Genomic DNA, 12,341 nt, shown 5'->3' with positions numbered 1-12,341 from the left:
GACGGTCTACTCGCTCTACTTGTCTGCCTGTACCACTTCTACTAATGCTAGTACCGGAGTGGTCCTCAGCCGTATACTTTTACATCTTGATTGATTCTGTTTTACTCAGTCATGGTGAGCGTGTTGTCTAGATAAGTATTGGCCATGTCGAGAAGCTTGCTAAGCAGCTGATTGCATAGTTGGTTGATGTTTCCCTTGATCTAACCTTTTGACATGCTCTTCCTATCGACGAGCTCTTCGAGGGCCAGAATCCTCGATCAGCCAAAACTCACGACAGCCAACTTTCCGAACATCCAGTTCGAATCGTCGACGTGAAATGTGAGACTTAAATTCTTTATTCCGGCTTTCTAGCCCATTATACCCAAGGTAAGGTCATTCATTCGACGGCTGCTTGGGGGAAAAGCTAACGTATACCAACGACATGGGGAGAATCAATGTCTGTACCACTGGAACCGGAGGAACGGTTTACAATGATATTGAGAAAGAAATATCCCTTTGTTACTCAACAAGAAGACCAAGGTCAAGTCATCTTATTACTCAGGCGTTTTTCTATGGTGTACTTCATCTGGGGCCAGCGGTAGCGTCCCCCACCAAGACCGCCCGCAAGTGGACCACGATAGCTTCACAAAAACATCAAAAACATACAACACCAGGTATTCGCTGGTCGTCACCGACCCAACTACTAATCCGGCCCTCATTGGCTTGTCTATGGGAGAGCGGACGGGATCCCGAATTTTCCAATGGGTATGGTCGTATGTGAAGGTATCGTGAGATCTTGGGAACTGTGACGGCTGAGACGCCACATGGGGAGAGACACAAGTCAACTCCACAACGACCTTTTTTCATTCTCTGTGTTTTCAGTAGTTTAATTTCGGGGTTAAATTTGTTTTCAGTTATCCGGAGTTACCAGAAAAGCCAGCAGGTGGTGGCTTCTGGTTGAGGCTGGTGGAGCAGATTTGCGCCCCAGGAAGCTTCGTATAGCAAACCAGTGTTGGAACTCGCGACGGCGGAACATGTTATAGCCAATCGAGCTGCGTCCTATGTAGTAGTCAACTAGCTCTCCCCCAGGGGCCGATATCAAGGGCCATTCGAGTATTGGATAACGCCTGCCGCTTGCTGCAAATGCGTCACAAGAAACCAGTCAAGAGGAATCAGCCAAACCAAGCAAGACCCGAGACTCCACAAAATCAAACATCTGGTATTACACAAGTCACTACTTTTACTTCCGCGTCTGTCTGTGGACTATGTTTAATTCCTTGATTTTCTGCGAAATTCGGCAATGATTAGATGGAAACTCGGGCTATCCTTGAACTACCTGTGGAACAGGAGGCGCCTTTGTTCTCCCTTAAACCCCGTGCGCGTTACGCGATTCGAATAACTATTACTTCTTCCACCTTTCAGTCCTTCTGATTCGCATAAGTGGCGTGCTGTCCAAGCGACATTCTTCACACGTACTGCTTGATCGAAGCGTCCCTGTCGCGGGTCTCCGTCGGCGACCGGGAGATCCTGGCCAAGCAACTGCGACGGGGTTGAAAAGGGCAGGCTTTTACAAGACGAAAGTCGGGCCTCGGATGAGACTGGGCCCGTACTGGCACATCCATCTGCGATGCCTATATACATGATGCTGTGTAAATCTTCAGAAGTCGAACGTCGGTAGCTAGCACCTCCGATCACGGAAAACGGCGTTCGTCAATCGCCGTGCTGCCAGAGCGTCTAAGGCCATTGGTCCATGACACATATCCCACCTGCATGAATGTCTTCATCGTGCCCAGGGGTACAAAGTACATGGCTGCATTCAGACGCCCAAAGTCAATATCTCGCGGACTCAAAGAAATACTATCCATCCACATCAACACCATTCTATCTCTTTTCCGTATGAATCAAGTCCTATGAACTCGTCTACATTTATTCATACCTTTTCATTGTAAGTTCAAAATGGCCATCAGCATCAAGATTCTCCAGACAGGGTCAATACGAATCCGCCCCTCCCACCGTCATCAGCCTGCCAATAAAGCTGTACTCCTGCGTCGCCTGTCAGTCTTGCTGGACACATCCTGGACAGATCCGTTGCCTATCAACACATACTTGATCGATCATCCTGAGGGGCCCATTCTGTTCGACTCCGGCGAGTCGCCACACAGTATGGAGCCCGGTTATTTCCCACTCTGGATGCCCTTCTTCCATCTTGCTGTCGATATCGATGTAGGAAAAGATGAGGGCATTGGCTCCCGACTTGAGCAAGACAACCTTACACCGGGTGACCTCAAGGCAGTTGTTTAATCCCACCTTCATCATGATCATGGTGACGGGCTGCCCGACCTCGTCGGAGCACCGGTCTGGATCACTGAAGAACATTGGCAGGCGTACAAGACGCCATTTCATGCTACAATGGAAGGAGCCGTTCCAAACCAATGGTCAGCATCTTTCAAACCTTTCATTCTTCAACCAACCGGTGGCCCCATTGGTCCATGGAACCAGAGCTATCCCATCACTGGAGATGGAAAGGTCGTGGCTGTCGACACACCAGGCCATGTGCCAGGATATCTTTCGGTCATTGTTCGTGCTGATGATGTTTCGTATCTCCTACTTGGGGATGCTACATATGATCAGGAACTACTCGACCAGGAGCTTACGGATGGTGTCAACAGCAACCCGGCGCTGGCAGTTGATTCTCTCAGGAAAATCAAAGAGTTCGCTAGAAGCGAAAACGTTGTGCTGCTCCCTGCTCACGACCCTCAAGCAGCTCACCGCCTGACGGAGAAGGTCATTTACAGACCTAGTATGGTCGAGAGCCCACTGAATCAAGGTTCTCTGTACACAACACCCGGGCTGTTGCTGGTGCTTTTCGGGACTGTTGTGTTTTTATGGCTGAAATTGAGACGCGGGCATTGGTAATACATTGCCTATGATTTTCAGCATCCCTGAGTTCAAACCACTACCTACTTTGAACTTGTCAAGCCCCCCTTTCCATCTCCAACAATGGTGTACGCTGTCAGGTCACGAAATGTTTCCATTTTCTTTTCTTAACCGTGTATTATCTATGAAATCATCTTTGTTCTTTCTCAGGACTAAATACAGAAGTCATCTATAGAGGACGTGGAAGGGGCGAACCCAGGTGTGGTGGGGGTTTGACGAGGTACTTGCCTCATCTTTTCTCAGGATGACATTGTAGCCCAACTTTCCACTGACTTGCCGATGCCTGGGATAATCAATCTTCTCTCATCTGTCTCTGGCACACATTCTATTAATGTCTGTCTCTGTATCATCATCGTTCATGCTGACGTCCTCTTCGCGCGGAGTTTGATGCCGTATGCTTTCCAGCAACGTTACAGACGCTGCTCTCTCCATTCAGGGTGTAATTGTTGCATGGTTGCACAGTGGCCATGTCCGGATATCCGTTGGGTGGATTACTGTATAATTGATCAAATCCTCCCTCGATCCAGCTCAAATTGACCTCTTGCCATGGTGTCGATAACCGGATCTGATCGTCCAATAACGCCTGAGTGAAGTCGTATTCGTGAATTGGATCGAACGTAGCAAGACGTGAAGCACTGCCTTGGGGGTCATCAACTCTCTCTGTGCCGGTCTCTGGTACCAGTGACACGACAGATGCGTCTCGGGGAGTTGACGAAGTCAGATCCTCAACGCAATCCGCGCCGGAAGTTTTATCCATGATCGATGAGCGCAGGGCTTTTCTTGATACAGTACAGTCGTCTCCTGGATGCTGTGGGCCGTGGTCTTCTTTCGTCTCAGCAAGCTTCTCTTGAGCAAATGTCTCGAAGAACCCTAGCATTGCACGCCTTTTGGCGCTGTCGAAGGAGGCTCCAGCAATTTCTTCTAGTTTTGAGAAGAACCGTTCATTTATGCCAGAGTCATTATCGTGGGTGAATATCTTCTGGAGATGACTGTGTTGCACAATGCCGTCATCGTACTGTATCCTGTAGACTGTAGGAAATGTCAGTAATTCTTCTCATCAACCCCCAAAGATATCGATGCGTGAACCGGTGAAAACGTACAAGGGTCTGGAATGACAGTACAGTCCGGGAATAGTATGCGGTAAATTTTCCTCCAATTCTCTTCCTCCGATCTATCTCCTCTTGCCCGCTTTCTGCTTTTCAATTTCTTCAGCTGGTCTTTGTTGAAGCCTTCGATGAAGAAATCTTTGACAAGATTGCATGGTTCATCTAGCTGAGCATGCTTTGCCGAGTCAGCTTGATTGTCGAAGACTTTGCCGCAACGTAGGCAGTGGGCTTTTTGCTCGTGATGTCTGTATAGATGCTCTCTAGAGGCAAAACCACCGATCATTAGTCTCGGCGAGCTGCCAATTGCAAAGAGAAACTTACTTCAGTCTGTGAGTGGAGGGAAAGTGGCGAGTACACGACAGAGTTTCTCCGTACACTGCCGGATTGAACTTGAGGTATGGGCAAGCTAGCTTGACTCCCTTAGATTGCGATGCTGCTGGAAGCCTGGTCGGGTCGGAGCACGGTGGCCCAGAGAAGCCAGTATCATTAGATGTCTTTGGTGTCTGGGGAAGATCCTTCTTCGTGCGGGCCTGTTTCTCGCCAGTCGTAGCAGACGACTCACGAGGCTTGATCTTATTCATGTTATCTGTTGAAAGCCCACGCGATTCAGCGGGCTGAAATGAATCGTCCTGCGTAGGAACTGCTCTTCTCTCAGTGATTTCGCCGCGTATCGCCATAGCAAGTGTTTTACACGGAATAGCAGAACTCTTGCCGTCCTTCGGTGCTTTCTTTAGGTCAAATGAAGCCGTATTTTTCGGCCCTCTACCACGAGGAACAGGCACGAACTTGGTAACATAGTCGTTGGAAGGAAAGCCAGACTTCGCTTTGCCTGAAGCGTTGCTCCCGGGCTGTCCTGGGATCGCTGTGGAGGTACTTGATCCGTTTGACGCGCCAAGTGTTAACTGGCTAAGCTGTTGTGATAGTGTGACTGCGTCATGGAACTCGAATTCATGTTGCCGATTGCTGCGGTTTATCGTTGGGGATGTTGATACTACCGGTTCAGGCGCGACCGGAGTTTCGAATTCTCTTCTTCTTCTTGTTGCTCCTCCTGCCGACCCTCCTCCTCCTTCTCCATCAAAATCTCGAGTCCAACGACCTCCTATGCCCATCGAGTGCCTCCCCTGGTATTTTTTACCTCTTGCCCGAGGCCGGCCGCGGATAGATGGCATCGATCTATCGAGATCATAGCCCTCATCACAATCTCGAGTCCAACGACCTCCTATGCCCATCGAGTGCCTCCCCTGGTATTTTTTACCTCTTGCCCGAGGCCGGCCGCGAATAGATGGCATCGATCTATCGAAATCATAGCCCTCATCACCTGGCATTGGAATCAGGCGGGGTGCGACCCATGTCGATTCTTCCTCATCAACTGATCCACCGGCGCGGATATAATCAGAAACCCTCCGGGTTGAACTAGACATGTTGCCTGAAGTGTATTTACGGATAAATAACGTACGAGAGCCTCTAGAGAGATGAGGCAGCCTGGTGAAACTGAAAGGTAATCATGAATTAACAGAAATCAGGGAGTACAGGCTCTTATTTGGGACGTAAGGCGTCAAGAAGTTGTTCTGCGAAATTTCGCAAATCTCCTTTGCTGCACAAGTCATGCCCAGTCACTGCTGCCTAATAGTTGGTTGTTGCGGTGCCCAAGGCTAGGGGATGCCGTTTGGTGGTTGGATGAGATGCAGCAAGCAACGTCAGTCATGCATGTGCTCAATATGTACCTGTGCGTCATGCCACTGCCACCGGTCCATGGAAGTCATATAATACCCAGACATTCACGCATTTTCTCAAGATGAACAAATACTCCAACTAGGCGCAGCCTCCGACTAATAATCATCCGACAAATGTCTAGGAAGCAAGTCATGGGGGCATAAATATCTTCCTCGGCATCGTTCATTTGAGTATTAGGCATCTTTGCTAATATGTAGCGTCCTCGCCTACGACGTATTGTGCCCGCATTGGAATAGTATCGACTCCGTCATAAATATTCATAGGCTCAATCCTAAATACCTTGTCTTGTCCCTGACTGAGAACTCCAGGTAAAGCTGTCCCAATACCCAGCAAGTCTTCCAACCACGCATCTCCGTTGCCATTGGCAGCCCAGGCCTGCCAGCAAACTCCAGTCGGGTCCATGCCGAGATCAAAGCTTTGTGAGTCCAATGGAATGCTGCGTTGCACCGTTTCTTCCACCGACGGCAAGGAACCCAGAGTCATGACCGGGTCTATCAGCGGCCCAGACATGGAGATTTGCGTTGCTTCCTGAGCCACGTACGCATCATCTCTCTTGCTTTCCAACTTCTCGTCCGGTTTGCCATCAGCCTTCACGCACTGAAGCTTCTCCCTCGAAGCTCCAGCGGACCGTGGCCTCTCAACCTGACTAGACTTTGACATGGGTGTGATGGCCCTGTCCTTGGTGTCTCCTTCCGTAGAATGGCGGAGCATGTTAACGGCGAACCCCCTGAACACGTTCATGAGGTTCCTTCGCTTCTTCTTAGTCAAGCGTTCCCCCACAGCTTCCTCCATCTTAGAAAAGGTCTCCTCCTCTACTGAAGAAGGTATGTCTCTGGTGAAAATGCTTTCGACATCGTCTTGATCCTGTCTTGGCACCTGGCTTGCGGCATTTTGGTCATCGAGAGACGTTTTGTAGACTATGCTCAGTGTCAGTTAGTTCTCACAATCGCACTCGTACTCAAAGTACTCACAAGGATCTGGTATATCTTGATGACTGGGAAAGAGAATCTTGAAGATCTCTTTCCACTTGTCTTGTTCCGTGTCAACTCCCTTTCTGCGCTTCTTACTTTTGAGAAGCTTCTCCTGGGCAGCATCAAATCCCTCGACATCACCATCGCCCTGAATAACTTTGCACAACGCCTGCGCCTTAAGATGATTCCCTACCTCAGCCTCAGTTTTGAAGAGACTGCGACAGCGCGGGCAATTCGGCTTCTGTCTGTGTGTCCTGTGTAAATGCTCTCTACGTCCACGTCCGGTTCAGTCATCACAATTCTGGACACTGTGGGCTCGCAGGGTTTTCAAGACAACTCCAGAAGACGGGTGGGTGAGGACTCACTTCAACCGGTGTGTGGTAGGAAACGCCGCCCCCCGACAGCCCCTTTTCTGGCCATACTTTGACGGATCGTACTTGAGATACGGACAGGCCATCAGCAGCGCGTGTGAGGGCTCGGGCGGCGGATCGAAAGACAATCGGAATGCCAGACCCCGATCCTGATGATAAAGTGGAGGAAACTCAGACTCTCCGCAAGACTCCCGAAGAGTGTGAAACGTAGATGGGCGGTTGAAATCGTTGTTTGGAGTCCGCCCGGGAAAGTCATCATCGTCAGACGGATGATGGGGCCAATTCGGTGGCAATTCAAAGGGGTCGGGTAGAGAGGGACTACCGGTTCCATTTTGAACACCAACATCTTTGCGGTCTTGAGATGACCCCAAGGTTGGAGGTTGCTGTTGCACAGACCAAGGAGGGCAGGACGCCGAATACGGGTTTCCTGCCTGACATCTGTTTGACTCTGGAGCCGGAGCCGGGACTGAATCCACCCTGGTTGGCCGGGGCGCAACCTGTTGTGGTGGAGGCGGCGTCGGCAGACGAGCTCTACGGAACCCGCCATCATACCAGCCACCGTGATATCTAGTCGACCTCTCGATCGGCGCCGGAGCCTGTTCGTGGAAGCCCAGGACCGAAAACCGGTGCGTCAGGGCATCAGTAGGATCGAAGTCCCGGTCGGGCGGGGCATCCCAACATGCATCTCCCATGCTAATTGGTGATAACTTCAAAATTCGGGGAAATCTACAACAAAATGATCCTGTTTTGAGGACAGTACATGCTCGAAGAAAGACCCAATTTCTTTCGGAATTCAGGAAGGGTGCAAAGACGCGGGGGGGGCGGCTTATATGAAACTCGCAGAATATCGCAACTTCGCAATTCTCATCCTACGCAAAAGCGGCAGACCAATGAACTCTGACTGTTTTCGAGGCTACGTCTGCAAGTTTTGGCCGGCCAAAATGGCGTAGCCCTCGCATTCATGTCTTGTCAGGCGAACCACGAGGCAGCCAGCTCAGCCCAGCTCAGCCCAGCTCAGCAGCGATAGTAAGACGGGACACCGACAAGCTAGCAGCAGTGTCCGTTATACGGATATATAGCGCCAAATTGGAAGCCTTCAAAACAGACAGCAATCAATCTGCAAATATCATGAAATTTTCGAGAGCCTCCTTCACCTGGCAGAAGAAAAAGTGCGGCCGTTAAGCACGAGGCGCGAGCGGGTAGATCCTCGACATCAGCAGTCAGCTTGATAGCTGCCCACCACTAAGAGGGAGCTTCCATCTCTGCTTCGTTTCCCTACTATATTCTCGTACTAATGCACCTCAAGAAGCGCACCAAGGCAGAAGTATCGGCTACTACATGAAGAGCAAAAAGACGAAGAGAATGTTGGCGAAACTCCAGGCTAGGGACCCGGCACTTCGGTTATCCGATGTTCTCAAGAAGAAGGTTCCCGGCATCAAGATGGCTCTCATATAACAAGTCGAGCTCGAACATTCTCAAGGGAGCTCAGAGTTTGATCGCGTAAATAAGTGTCTTACCTGGTGATGAGACAACCCCCCCCCCTCCAGCCTGATCTCAGGAATGCGGCGTGCCCGATGGACAGGCACACAGGCACGGCAGTGTACTAAGTTGGCAGGTGGGTGACAAACCAGAATGCTGGTCAAGCCGACGCTTAATGAACACCTCTTGTATCATGATTACTAGGTTTTAAGCTTTTTGAAGAGTATTGTAAAGGAACAGATAAGGTAGACATAGAAAGTAAAGATTACAAAAATGACAATAATTGTAGTAAGAGTAGTAGGAATAGGAATGGGAGAAATAGAGGTAGGAAATCGAGCGGCAAACTATTGTGTCACCAACTTGGTAAGCAAGCAGGCTGGAGCCGCCGGACCACGCCCGCCACCAACCAACACGCAGTAAATGCATTCACTCTGCAACAAGCCGGCCACGGAGGCCCAGCCATTTACATCACAAGGCTCGCATTCCAGGCAATGATGCTAGCTAGTATGCGCATAGTACATGCCCCACGTACTCGATGCAATGCATTATCTCCTACAAAAATCTTGTCTACTACAAATACAGGGCTCCTCCTCCCCTTTCCTTTGCCCATACGCCAAGTGTTTTGTTCTTCTTTGCTCATGCCTCCTTCCTCGAGCATCCCTTCTCCCTCCTCTCAAGTCTGAAGCCCACGTATGGAGTTGCCGCCGAGGCTGGCTGAATGCGAATATTCTGGTCTGAGGCTGGCTCTGTTGAGAGCCTGCGTCTCTGGTGCCGGACAAATGGGCCAATTCAATCACTCGAGGAAGTTTTCGGATCGAAGTCGGAAGGAAAGTCATGATTGATTGCCGCCAAAACGAAGAAAAAAAGTATGCCATGCCATGCCATGCTGACCATTTCATGCCCGCCCGTCCGTCGCCGTGTCAAACCATCTCTCAGAATCGTTTCTTTTTTTTTTATCGCAAAGGTCGCCAAAAAAGGTGTGATGCCAAACAGAAAAATTAGTCGTCAAGTCGCGCTTGAGAAACTCCAACAAGGTCTAGGTGGACAGTCCGTATTTGCCACAGGTGCATTCTTCTAGTTCCGTACCAACGATGAGGGACGAATATCAGGCCATGTTGAAACGTCCGTGAAGTCTACCCTGATCAATGGTGCTCCCATGACGCGTGACTCGTCGAAGCCGCCTCGAAGTCGTGTGTTCGTGTAGAAGAATTAGGTAAACTTGTTTAGTGCCATCATTGGCATGGATGTAATGTGTGCTCGCAAGACGTGACAGTCTTGCAAGCGTGTAGCTGTTGCCGCGGAGATGCGCGAGGGAACAGGGTGATGCCGTGCCATCGATGTAAAACGTGTAGTGCAAAACGAGCTCCGGCGCCCTTATTTTCTTCAGGGGCAATGTGAGTCGTGTAAGCACTGCGAAGGTCGATGATTCAAGAACTTAGTGCTTTCGGACCGGGGAGTACTAGTGTCGGCCAACTTGACTGTTGCTGGCGCGGCTGCGCTCATCCTCTTCCATGACATCGCTCAGGCGAGTCGGGTGATGATGTCTAGGGACAGTCTCCCAGCCTGGAGCCGCATAGCCCGAGCCGGAATAGTCTTGAGTGGCTCCCTGCTGCGGTTGTTCTCCAGCAGACGTAGTGGGGGTCTGCAGGTAGCCGGCACTGGGAGGGTTCGTCGCGGGGGTTTCATACTCTTCTATACCTTCGTCAGAAACTGGGGAAGGTGGAGCTATGAAGGGAACTTTGTGTCCCTGAGAATCGCGAATGAAGTGGCCTTGCGCATCGATAGCGTACTCACCTTCAGAGTATCCACCCTCGGAACCAGCACCCGTGTAGGTGACGCCTTCCTGACCAGCGTCGCCGGATGCATAGGGGTTGCCAGAGGTAGCGGGGATGGATTGACCACCAGGGGCTTGGGAATAATCGCCAGCGTAGCCGGCTTGCTGGCCACCATATTGCTCACGAGAGCTGCCGTGGCGACTAGGAACACCCTGCGTCATCGGGACGACCTGGACGCCGCCGAGGATGGTAGGCTGACCGCTCTGCAGAGACTGGGTCCGCTCACGCTCTTCATGCTCACGGCGACCAAGCTCCTCCCAAGCGCGGCGAGCCTCTTCCTTGGAGATCTGGAGCTCCTTCTTCATCTCTCTAACGCGTTCATCGTTGGCGGAGTGCTGGCGCTCCTTCTGGATGGCTGCCTGAACAGCGTTCTCTCTAGCACGTCTCTCCTCGTCAAGGGCCGACTCTAACATGGCGTTGACCTCCTGAGCACGCTCCAGCTCAGCCCGGGTCTCGAAAAACCATCGCTGGAACTTGCGCTCGGAACTAGCGCGGAGGCGCTGCAACTCGACAACGGCGTGGAAAAGGTTGGCACCGGCTGCAGTAAGGTCGGTGACCTGGCGAGAGAGCGCCTGGTTAACAGGATCACGCTCAATGTCCTGGTTGTTCTGTTCAAGTCGTCGAATCCAGAAGCTGGTGAGACCCTCCCAGTGAGCTGATAAGGTTTCCCAACGCTCAAACGCGTGGGGGAATGAGTTTCTAGGTCTCGATCCCGCAGCGCCGGACTCCTGGGCTCCTTGAACAGAGGTGTTGGCAGGCTGTTGAGTGGTGCTGGCCTGAGGGGCTGTGCTGTAGGGTTGCTGGCCGGGTTGAGAGGTTGACGCCGTTCGGCCGTGTCGAGTCTGCGGCTGAGTCGTCGTAGGTTGGCGGGAACTTCCTCCCGGGTTGGTTCGGGTTTGTGGGGTATCGGTGGCTACGGGTCGCCGGTGAGAGGTGGGGTCCTGCTGGGGCACGTTGGCGGCGCCACCAGCTGTTCCTCCTCCGGCAGCGCCAGTAGCGGCGGTGGCAGCTCGGCGCTCCGCATTCCGTCTCTGCGTCTCCTCCAATAGGCGAGCTTCCTGCTCGGCTCGCTGTCTCTCCAACTGCATCTGTTCCTGTTCGGCTCTCTGACGGGCTGCCTCTCTAGCAGCGCGCTCCTGCATGATCATTCTAGGACCACGAATTCCAGAGGGCGAGCTGGTAGGGTTAGGAGCGCCAGTGGTGCGCTGGCGGGTGGAAGCCGAGGCATTACCGTTGGAAGCGGCAGTGCCACCTCCGATCAGGTCAGCCATTGATGCGCCTTCTTCGATTTCGTCGGGCGTGAACAAGTTGGGTTGCCGAAGCGCTTCCTCAAGAGCAAAGAGGATGGCACTGCGAGTATTTCTGGAAACGCGATGAGGTCGGTGAGACTCGCGTCGGGTGTGAGAAGACGATGATGTCGGGTCTCGGAATAACAGAGCTTCGTCGGAGGACTCTTCGTCAAAGTCCTCGCTCAGATCCTGTGAGAGAACTCTTCGTGCACGGGAATTTCGTCGGTCGTGGGGAGCGACGGTTCGAGGGTAATCGTAATTGAAAGTCGGGGCAGGCGCAAGTGCTGGCGTGGGCGCAGGCGCGGTCACAATTTGAGGCTTGGGACTGAAACCTACTGATGCGGCTTCAATGTGGACCTGGCGTGCAGACTGCGGTGTAGGACTTGGGGTCGCAACGGATCGCGAGGTACGTCGAAGGGTGCGGTGGGAGAGTTGGGACGAAGCTGGAGTGGTCGGTCTCTCAGCGACTGGATCTGGGGTAATGTTTCGCGCTTGCCTCCGCTGCTGCTGGCGCTGCGCAGAAGGGATCGTGATTTCGTGAATTTCGTGACGGTCGTTAGAAGGCGTGGGGGAAGTTTGGTCTGTCAACTTGACGATGTTGTCCAGGTCACTGATCTGACCTGTTGGGATAGACAAGTTG

At 51.9% G+C, this 12,341-nt stretch overlaps 5 protein-coding genes across 5 annotated transcripts; 1 reads left to right on the top strand and 4 right to left on the bottom strand.

Annotated features, from left to right (window-relative positions):
• Nucleotides 1-1,935: 1,935 nt before the first annotated feature.
• BDP55DRAFT_699630 (metallo-beta-lactamase superfamily protein) lies at nucleotides 1,936-3,026 on the top strand (the record flags this gene model as incomplete). The annotated part of the gene is made up of 3 exons (XM_060577899.1): nucleotides 1,936-2,257; nucleotides 2,330-2,779; nucleotides 2,917-3,026. 3 exons carry the CDS (start codon nucleotides 1,936-1,938, stop codon nucleotides 2,946-2,948), a joined length of 804 nt encoding a protein of 267 aa, XP_060436824.1. The 3' UTR covers nucleotides 2,949-3,026.
• On the bottom strand, nucleotides 3,011-4,339 carry BDP55DRAFT_8831 (uncharacterized protein). The gene is made up of 2 exons (XM_060581292.1): nucleotides 4,017-4,339; nucleotides 3,011-3,945 (listed from the first exon to the last, which is right to left on the bottom strand). The coding sequence occupies exons 1-2, from the start codon at nucleotides 4,303-4,305 to the stop codon at nucleotides 3,266-3,268; spliced, it is 969 nt and encodes a 322-aa protein (XP_060436823.1). The 5' UTR covers nucleotides 4,306-4,339; the 3' UTR covers nucleotides 3,011-3,265.
• Nucleotides 4,340-5,813: 1,474 nt separating this feature from the next.
• BDP55DRAFT_736034 (uncharacterized protein) lies at nucleotides 5,814-7,790 on the bottom strand (the record flags this gene model as incomplete). The annotated part of the gene is made up of 3 exons (XM_060580350.1): nucleotides 5,814-6,673; nucleotides 6,728-6,942; nucleotides 7,093-7,790. The coding sequence occupies 3 exons, from the start codon at nucleotides 7,788-7,790 to the stop codon at nucleotides 5,943-5,945; spliced, it is 1,644 nt and encodes a 547-aa protein (XP_060436822.1). The 3' UTR covers nucleotides 5,814-5,942.
• Nucleotides 7,791-8,760: 970 nt separating this feature from the next.
• BDP55DRAFT_640373 (uncharacterized protein) lies at nucleotides 8,761-9,023 on the bottom strand. The gene has a single exon (XM_060573332.1). It carries the CDS (start codon nucleotides 9,001-9,003, stop codon nucleotides 8,785-8,787), a length of 219 nt encoding a protein of 72 aa, XP_060436821.1. The 5' UTR covers nucleotides 9,004-9,023; the 3' UTR covers nucleotides 8,761-8,784.
• A 1,013-nt stretch (nucleotides 9,024-10,036) lies between these two features.
• On the bottom strand, nucleotides 10,037-11,683 carry BDP55DRAFT_538874 (uncharacterized protein; the record flags this gene model as incomplete). Its single annotated transcript, XM_060567985.1, has 1 exon — nucleotides 10,037-11,683. The coding sequence occupies one exon, from the start codon at nucleotides 11,681-11,683 to the stop codon at nucleotides 10,037-10,039; it is 1,647 nt and encodes a 548-aa protein (XP_060436820.1).
• Nucleotides 11,684-12,341: the final 658 nt, after the last annotated feature.

The sequence above is a fragment of the Colletotrichum godetiae genome, assembly GCF_030913485.1.
Source record: "Colletotrichum godetiae strain CBS 193.32 chromosome Unknown BDP55scaffold_1, whole genome shotgun sequence".
Lineage (NCBI taxonomy): Eukaryota > Fungi > Ascomycota > Sordariomycetes > Glomerellales > Glomerellaceae > Colletotrichum > Colletotrichum godetiae.
This window is presented reverse-complemented; position numbering and strand designations above follow the sequence as displayed.